This window comes from Helianthus annuus, chromosome 9 (assembly GCF_002127325.2).
Source record: "Helianthus annuus cultivar XRQ/B chromosome 9, HanXRQr2.0-SUNRISE, whole genome shotgun sequence".
Lineage (NCBI taxonomy): Eukaryota > Viridiplantae > Streptophyta > Magnoliopsida > Asterales > Asteraceae > Helianthus > Helianthus annuus.
The window spans coordinates 126669391-126679472 of NC_035441.2; the positions used below are offsets into that span (position 1 = coordinate 126669391).

The following is a 10082-nucleotide window of genomic DNA, read 5'->3' on the forward strand; positions in this document are numbered from 1 at the left end:
GTACTCCACATGATGATGTTTGTTTAATGTTGTCTTTTATGTGATGATCCCCTCTTTCAAGTGCACGTGCCTTGATGATGTATATTATAAAAATAATAATCTCAATCACAATTTTCCATCAAAGATATTATATATATGAAACCCATTAAGTCTAACCAACTTTTAGAGTAATCTTAGCCATCTAAACTCATCAACTTTGGATCTTGACCCTTTAAATAAAAAACTGTTATACTCTCTCTCTCTCCTAATAGGAAGTTTTGAACGGTTTTCTTGATTTAGTCTCTCCCACGTCTTCTCCTACCCACGTTCCTGTAACTTCCATGTACACTTCCTTTTAAAGCAGTCTCAAACCTACATTTTTGCCCCATTCCCCTCCATCCATCGCTCTCTGTCAAATTGCGCTTTGAAAAGTAAAACTGAAGCATCGATTTCTGGCAACACAACCTGTCTTTGAAGCACCGATTCCAAGAATCACGGCTTCTTTACCTCCGAAAATGTCAAAAGCATGGCCTTAGTTCTCCGGCGACGTGAAGATATCTTGCCGATCAATGGAATAAATATCTTCTTCGCTTGTATAAACACACTAATCTTCCACCTTCAACCGTGAATCATCATCCCTAGATCTCAATAAAGATGGTAAGTTCTTTTAATTTTCAACTTCTAATTTCTGGTTTTGAATCGATTAATTCTGTGATTTATTTTGTTAAGATAACGGGGGATGTTTATGTTTCTCCATAATCCAATATAAGCTAAACAACGAGTTGTTATTCTGATTCATGGGTTTTAGAATTTAGAAACAATGGGATTAGGAATGTGGTTACTGGTTGAGTGTGGACAAGGTGTTTGATAAAATGCCTGAGTGAATGTTTGATGTTTGTTTGCTTGTGTTTGGGTTGTGTGATTGTGTGTAATGGTTTGTGGGTTGCAGAAAGTGGAGAAGCTTTTATCGAAGGTTGACCGGTCGCCGAAAAGGTCGATGATTGATGCGCTTAGGCCGTCGATGAGGGCGTTGATTAAAGACGGTCTTTCAAAACATTCTGATGTTGATGTGAAGGTTGCAGTTGCTTCCTGCATAAGCGAGATAACGAGAATTACAGCTCCTGGTGCACCTTACGATGATAACCAAATGAGGGTATACCATGACATGATACACACAACTTGATATTTACATATATGTTTATGTATATTGTATTGTATTCTAAACTTTTTTTATGCACATGATGTATTTAAGTTAATTGTTTCTACGTTTGAGGGTTTAGCTGACCAGTCCAGCCGATCTTACGCCAAAAGAGCTTCAATTCTTGAAACTGCTTCGAAAGTCAGGTCATGTGTCATCATGCTTGATCTTGAATGTGATGCGTTAAAATCAGTAAGGTGTGTTATAGAGTTCTTAGTGCTAAGTTATGCTTCATTTTCGTAACAACGTAATTATATATTTTTGAATTCCAGGGACTATCATTTAGACTCCGTTTTTCCATCAATGGGAAGTATAATGGTGTTGGTTATAGAAGAAAGTGAAGAAATTCCAGTTGAGATGCTCAAACCACTACTCGCTCATGTTAAAAAGGATAACACGGTACGAGGTTTACGGCATCTTTATTAATCAAGTTAAACTTGCGTTCGGTTTCCCATTAAGTTTTTTGACCGAGTTATTCATCTTAATTTAGGACGTCTTGCCAATAGCTTGAAATTTAAGTGAACGAGTGCTTGTGAAATCTGCCGAAAGGCTAAAGCCTTACCTTCTGCCAGCTGTCACGACTCTTGGTGAATCTTTAGATACGTACACTAAAGTTGTGACTGCAGTATGTAAAGGCACAACTGCTACTAATGAAAATAATGATGAAAATACTTCTGGGCTACAAGAGGTATGATTATATTATTATATATTGTCTAACACAATTTTATGATGTTAATGTTCCTGAGCATAGGCCATAACCATTATTTCAGATAGAGAAGAAATGCCTACAAGGCTATTGTCTCAGGTGACAAATAAGGGAAAATGATGTTTAAGAAGATTCATAAAAGTATTGAGCCTAGGTATGCTGTCTTTAAATGAAAATTCAAATAAAATGATTAAATAATTTAGTTATTCCTTTTTTTTCATCATTATTATTATTATTATGAATTCATGATATTGAATTTATTCGTGTTTTTAGTAGCTTGTTATGAGTATAATTTAGCACTCTCTGTTTTTCCTGTAGTGTAAATTTTTTGAGTTGCTATGTATGTTTTTAGTTGAATATTAAATACATATATGACTTTAGAAGCAGCTATTCTGTGTGTTTTTATGATTCTTATTTGGGTATGGTGGTTGTTATTAACTACTCTTACTTGTGGTTATTTCATTATACTTGTAAGTATTATGTATGAAAATTTGTTCGCAACTAACCTACATCTACATGCAGTTAATATCGCCGAGATGTATCTGTCATCGGTCCCTTGGTGAGATATCGGTGCAAAATATCGGTTAGAATATTGGTACCGATATTGACTGATATTGGACTGATCAGTGGTTGACCTAGGAATTATTTGTTGGGGGTGCGGATGAGGTGTTCAACCATATTTTCAAGGGGTGCGGTCGGGTTTTTTGCACACATGATTTATCCTACTGAGTCTTATATGTTGGTTTATAATGAAGATTGGTATATAATAAAGAGTTCATGGAAGGGTGCCTAAAGAAATTAAAAGATTGTGTGAAACCAAAAAAAGTAACCATGTTTACAATTTAAGTGGTATGTTTGAAAAAAAAAAAAAAAGAAATACATAATGCACATTTATTGATAGTTCTTTCCAGGCAAAAACTAATTTAGGCATTTTCCTTTCTAAGTATAAATAGTGCCAGAACCATTAGGTATTGTATTGGTTAGATCAGTTTTTTATCAATGTAAATGAAGCCACTTTGATTATGCTTGGAATTATGAGAAATGTAAGTTTTAAATTTGATGCCAAAGTGTGAGTTCCTTAGTAATAAATCACATTGATTATTATTCTTTTGCATAAAAAGAACATAAGTTAAAAGAAAAATGATGATATAGATTGTTTACACTAAGCCTTTTAGAGTTAATGTTCTTGCTCAAGAAGCTGCAGCGGTCTGGCTTTCTATATTGGCTGGTAAGACATGTTTTTAAATTTAAATTGATTATTTCTTTTATCTAGACCTGGCAAACGGGTCGGGTCATGGGTCAAAACGGGTTCCGGTCGAAACGAGTTCGGGTCAAAACGGGTCAATTAAAAAACAGGTTGTTTTGGTTCGTAACGGGTTCGGGTCAGAACGGGTTCGGGTTGTAACGGGTTCGGGTCGGAACGGGTTCGGGTCAGAACGAGTTTCGGGTCAGGTCGGGTTGGTTAAAAACAATGTTTTTTTAAGTAATTGTACATCAAGGGCCAAGGGTGGCCTCCACAGGCTAAATGAGCACAACTACCTTGTCGCGTATCTAAAACTCACGCATATACGACGTATCTGAATTCGTTTATATGTACAAAACTCAACTAACAAATTTATAACAGTAACAACTAACAAGAATATGATATTTAAACTGATTAAGAACAAACAGACCAAATTTCACTATACAAAATTAAGAATATACCTTTTCAAACACCACAAATGCAATTCAATCAAGCTAGCGAGCGTAAGTCTGTGTGAAATTAACGCAAACAGATGATATTAAAGCTGAAATTCCATTGATATGAAATAGATACAGAAGCATTTATGATTCCTTCCAAGTGGGTCACCCAAACGGTACTGGTCGAAACGGCACGGGTCGAAACGGTTCGCGTCAAAACGTTACGCGTCGAAACGGTACGCTTCGAAACGGTTCGCGTCGAAACGGTTCAATTCAAAACGGTACTGGTCGAAACGGTTCGATTCAAAACAATACTGGTTGAAACGGTACGGGTCGAAACGGTACAACGGTTCGCGTCGAAACGATATGAAACTCGTCCCGACCCGAACCGACCCCGTTTCGTTCCAAAACTTGTGTCATGCCGAAACCCGTCTCGGCCCGAAACTCAATTTGAACTGAACCCGTTCTGATCCAAAACCCGTTTCGTGCCGTAACCCATCTCGTGCAGATACTTGTGCAGGCTCGAAGCCCATTCCGATCCGAAACCCGTTTCTTTAAGACACTAACCCACATCGACCCATTTCTTTAATGTTGTCGACCCGCTTTGACCCGAAAATAACAAGATGGAATTTCAAGTGACTCAATGTGACCCATTTAGTTAAAATATCTTACCCAAACCAACCCATATAATTTTAAAACCAACCCAAACTGACCCATTTGTAAGGCTTTGGGTCAAGATGATATAATTCCCCGCAACATTCAGATTGGATGTTGATATTAGTTTTCCTTTTATAAATTAAAAAATGGTGCTTTTGTTTGTCGTGTTGTTTAATTTTGTGTACAATATAGGTTCATTCATGTTCTTAGTATATATTACATTAATGTAACCCGATTACTTTCTATCATTTTGTGGTTTAAAATTGTTTTAGTTCGTTTTCCTTTTATAAATTAAAAAGATGGTGCTTTTGTTTGTCACGTTGTTTAATTTTGTGTACAATATAGGTTCATTCATGTTGTTAATATATATAAATTAACGTAGCCCGTCCACCGGACGGGTATTAAACTAGTTATGATGATGGATGATTCACGTGAGTTGGTGCTGCCACTAATTCTTGTGATTTAATTCTCCAAAAGTCCAATATCCTTCTCAATATTGACGTGATGTCTCTGCCAAGCCCATGATGATGTTTTTGGACTACCAATATGTCGGCCCTCACTCAATCACGTGAATGTCGGCTGCTTCTCTTATTGTTCCCTCAAAAGTCCAAACTGCCATTTTATTCAAACCGTAGCTTACGTTTATAACCGTAAGTTACGCTCAAAACCTTATGTCTTTTTTATGTCTTTCTTAACCGTACTCTACGCACACCAATAGTAAGTCACGCTCAATGATTGCTGGAAGTATTTGGCTCACTTATCTCAACATACAACTTTCATAGGCTGACAATTCTCACACTCAAAATGTCTCTTGACCCGAAACCTTTATTGAATGATGTGATTCACTTGATTATTCTTCCTTGCTTGTTCCGTTCATCACTAAGCATTCCAATTTAACCGAATTAAGCAATTAACCTGTGACATCACAACTATACGTAGTTATCACATTCACGTCATGTTATCACTTGAAATGCCATAAAACACACGATATAACACACTTAAACACTCGGGTTTCACACACTCCATCACATCCCCACACTTATCTTTGATTGTCCTCAAGCAACCATTACAAACATTACTCACGTTATTAACAAATCACTATTGAATCCCTTACCGAATTAGCAATTAAAGGTCCCAAGTCATACCCGTCCCATAGACAGACACAATCGAGATTGACAATCTGATAACTAAGTGAAACGCATTTAAAATAATTTAAGACTTGCATAACTAAAACTAACATGCTTATGATACTACACACATGCCACACGCCCCTCACAATAATCACTCCTCTCGGTTTTGTCAAGACTAGCGTGTAATGTGCTAGTATATATTTCACTCAAAAGCAAATATGCTACTTTGCAATCATAAGCTTGTATAGCAATCAAACCTCCACCGTATCAAATAACGTAAGACATATCAAAAGGACTTTTCGGGTTTTGGGTTAAGGGTAAAGGTAGGGAATTATTTTTGGCTTTTTATGTTTATATGGCGAACACAAACGAATATACCAAACCATGACAACTTATTCACAATAATACTAATACTTCGGGTGATTTTCGACCCATTTATTTTAACACGAACATACAATGATTTTTTTTCTTTTTCTTTCTTTTCTTTTTTTTTCTTTTTTTTCTTTTTTTTTTTCAACAAATATCTAACACACAATTGTCATTCATGGTTGGTATTCGAACGGATCAAACAAGGTGTAACAAACGAAAGGTGAAAGGCTCAACATGGTTAACTAAGGTGGGTGGAATCAACAATCAACATATAGAACAATGAATGGATCCTAATGCCTTTATCATTTATATGCATACACTAAATCACAGTCTTGGCACGTATCAAACCACACAAGTTCTAACACAAAACAACATATGGCCTACACTCAGCAAATGAACATTTATAGCAATTCAACTAACAATTAAGTAGGCTCAAATATCTCGCCGAACAAAAGGAATAAGGGTTACCGACACGTAGCATGTGTAATTCCTAAAGCATGTTACCCCTAGTTAGGCATCTCTTCTCAACTATTTTCTAAAACTTGTCAGAAATACTCTTATGAAACTTAAAGGGATAACCATGACTAGGGATCTAAGTTAGTTTAATATCAGTAAGAACCCTTTAGCAATTGAAAATGTTGGTTTTCATGTAGTTCAAGCATACTTGAGAAACAAAAATTTTCAAAATATTTCATTTTTTCACAATTTCAACTCTTCAAGCATTTAAGATCAACAATCTTACCAACCCTCTCTCGAGTTACCGCATCCCCACACTTGGGATACATTGTCCCCAATGTATGGTGCAATTTATACTCCAAACTCGAGAGATACCACCCGCAAACCATGAATGGCTAACACCTAGACGACGCGACACATAACACCATTCCCAACGCAAAAATTTCACACCACCAAGTACATGAAAACAAATAAAACACAGGATAAATAGACACATGCACCTGATCAGAAAACAAGTGAGTGTCTGTGGCGGTGTAACTGTTGCGCTCAAAACCGGAGAATACGCATTCAGGGATTCTCTGATATCTCACTGGGGATGTTGCAAAACATCCCCACACTTGAATCATTGCATCCGTGAAGATAGAATTGTATAAACCTGTCAAAAAACAACACACCAAACGAAACCAAAACAAAGTACAAACTCTACATCCTCGGGCTGCCTCCCGAGAGCGCTAAGTTTAAAGGTCTTCAGCTAGACCGTACCTGCTATGCACTACAGTGGTCTTAGTGCACACTTACCCAAAACATTTCCAATGAATGCCCGGAAATTTACATGCCATCTCCATAGGTTTGTCAGTATAATTGGCATGTTCAAACTGCACCTGCGGGTTTCGTTAATCCACTTCATGATGTATAGCCTGATGTCTTGTAGTTTCACCCTTCTCATCTTCTTCCTCGAACCCTCTTCCCCACACTTATTAATTTGAATGATTGATATGGGAAGAGGATAGGTACACATATTCATCTCCTCAGACTGTTCTGCCTCATCATCTACACACACCATCTGATCCACCAGTGACTCTTCATCAGATAAAGGACTCATTGGTGTGGTATTATCCTCCACAACCTCCTCCTTCATGTGAGAATAATCTCTAATATCCTCAGGTAATGGTGAGAGGCGTTGTTCTATCTCTATCTTCATTTTTAAATTCTGACACTTAGAAACTAAACAGCTGATTCGATCTTCATCGGAAAGGTTAGGTGTTGATAAATACTGCTCGAGTTTGGACAAAATCACTTCCAACATAGCAAGCTTTTTCTCCTCCTCGGTCTGATAAGTATAGACACCCTCGGGCTCAGAATATTCCTCGGGATGATACTGTCGGTATCCCTGATACGGTCTTGAGATGTACGCATCCATCATTTTTTTTATTCCAATACTTTGGATTTCCCAAATACACTGCACACATATCAGAATCATAAGTATGATCACGACCGCAGCAGAAACATCGTCCATCCGTCCTCGGCTAATAATAAGCATCCTCGTCCCGATCCCATCCATCAGAGGAATAATCATCCTCCATCTCTGAGTCATAATCATCGAAGTGTGATGGAGGTAGAAGCTCTGAAACATAAGACACCGGTTTTCCATGTGCCCTCCTGTATTGGGCCTCGTGGCAACCGATACACGGATGACGTGGACCCCCGCAAAATCTACACGTAGAAGAGCTGAAATCTGTGGAAGGCTCTGTCATCCTGCATAACACAACTCAACTACCAAGTGTAAATCACGAACATAAAAAAAATCTTTTAGGGGTTTTAATTATTTTTTTTTTCAGAAAAGTTAACTACAAGAAGAAAACTAAACTAAGCGCACTAACTCCCCGGCAATGACGCCATTTTGATGACTGTCGTTAGTGTCATGCAAAAACCTAATTAACCTAGGTAGCTAGGGTAAGCAGGGTATCAATCCAGAGGAGTATGTGGTCAGTTAAGTTTTCTATTTGATTAACTACAAAATAACTAAAATAAACTGAAAGTAAAAACTGAGTGGTTTGAATAATTATAGAAAAAACTACACTAAACGGTTAGAACAATAATAAAACAAAGCAACTCCCTCCAGATTTCAGGCTCTAGATTTGACACGTTTTGAATCAATTAATTTAACAGAACCACATAGACATAGTTCTGTTAATGTTTATTTACCAGTTGTGATAATTAAGGACCATTTTCCCAGACTGACCTAACAGCGTGGGGTTATCTCAAAATTACCAACTATATGTTACCAACCCACCTACCTCTCTAATATAAGCCAATTACTAGAACTCTCGGCCATTGAAAGATAAAGCAAGTGAAAATAAAATAACGCAAGTCTGTTACAACCAGTTCATAAATCAGTTAAACTATCAATTAATTATATCAAGTCTACCCTCTTTATGTCACACCCAACCCGCTCAAAGTTTTATCATCAACCGAACACGTTGTAATGAAGGAACTCAAAATATAAAAAAATCACAAGTAAACCGAATCAATCAAGTTAAATATCTGTCACATAATAACATAGATTGAAAGTATAATAAACTCAGACATGAAAAACCTATAAAACCATTCATCGGGAGGAAGCCGCGAAGAGTCTAGCTGTTTATAGTTGATTTTGTTCGAATCTTTTTCTGCCGTCGAAGATGATAGTCTTCAGATTGTGATATCCCTTCACATAAATCAAATAATTTTGGGCCCTTGGTCTGCGTGAAAGAAAGCTGCGGCCAAGTCCCTGCATGTGCGGCCCAATTGATGATGATGATGCTAATTGTTTCCTTTCTTTTTGTCGGCCCAATCAAAATAATTCACAAGTCTCCTCTTATGAATATGGCGGCCCAAAACAATTAATGTCCATTGATGTCAGCCGCATGTATTTCTTTGTGCCAATAGTCACGTGGCCATGATGATCTTGTTAATTTTATTTTGTGAGGCTGCCAAACATAGAATACTTGTACTCCACATGATGATGTTTGTTTAATGTTGACTTTTATGTGATGATCCCCTCTTTCAAGTGCACAGCCTTGATGATGTATATTATAAAAATAATAATCTCAATCACAATTTTCCATCAAAGATATTATGATGATGGATGATTCACGTGAGTTGGTGCTGCCACTAATTCTTGTGCTTTAATTCTCCAAAAGTCCAATATCCTTCTCAATATTGACGTGATGTCTCTGCCAAGCCCATGATGATGTTTTTGGACTAGCAATATGTCGGCCCTCACTTAATCACGTGAATGTCGGCTGTTTCTCTTATTGTTCCCTCAAAAGTCCAAACTGCCATTTTATTCAAACCGTAGCTTACGGTTATAACCGTACCAGCAGACGATGCTGCTAGCCCCTAGTTGAGATCCGCAAGCGTTACGCGTTGGCCATGTCACACCCTGGCTTTGCGGAAGTGTGGTTAATTTGGTGTGACTTCTTAATACCATAGCTTAATCATAACAAAGCTATATGAAAATAAAACCATGCAAGATCATCCATTGAATTAAGTTTTAAAACATAAGTAACACAACATTGTCTTAAGGCGTCGACTCATGCAACGGAAACTACAACCTGATAACATAAAAACATTGTTTGAAAGACACAACACCAACATGAAATAAACGCAGTTTAAGAACTGTGACTCGTCCAGGAAAAAGTCACATCCCTTAAACTTGGATGACCTCGTAACTCTTATGCAGCGGGAAAACGTAACATACCGCGCCAGATCTTTAGTTCCCTGAAATACATGTAAGTTGGAAAAATCAACAAAAATTGTTGAGTGAGTTCATGTGTAAGTGAGTAATAAAACCTTTGTATGTATAAAATCCTGGTATGTAGCAAATAAGGAAAAAGAGATCACCAATGGTTTGCAAGGCCATTGA

The 10082-nt window shown here is 37.3% G+C and overlaps 1 protein-coding gene across 1 annotated transcript; it reads left to right on the forward strand.

Annotated features, from left to right (window-relative positions):
- Positions 1-254: 254 nt before the first annotated feature.
- LOC110878568 (sister chromatid cohesion protein PDS5) lies at positions 255-2756 on the forward strand. Its single transcript, XM_022126909.2, has 7 exons — positions 255-636; positions 929-1132; positions 1220-1374; positions 1450-1576; positions 1668-1865; positions 1948-2037; positions 2406-2756. The coding sequence occupies exons 1-5, from the start codon at positions 634-636 to the stop codon at positions 1686-1688; spliced, it is 510 nt and encodes a 169-aa protein (XP_021982601.1). The 5' UTR covers positions 255-633; the 3' UTR covers positions 1689-1865; positions 1948-2037; positions 2406-2756.
- The last annotated feature ends 7326 nt before the right edge of the window (positions 2757-10082 follow it).

Excerpts from the sequence above, each read along its gene's own strand:
- LOC110878568 (XM_022126909.2), top strand. Across the intron at positions 1,375-1,449 it reads GATGCGTTAAAATCAGTAAG|GGACTATCATTTAGACTCCG; the intron begins GTGTGTTATAGA and ends TTTGAATTCCAG. Across the intron at positions 1,577-1,667 it reads ATGTTAAAAAGGATAACACG|GACGTCTTGCCAATAGCTTG; the intron begins GTACGAGGTTTA and ends ATCTTAATTTAG.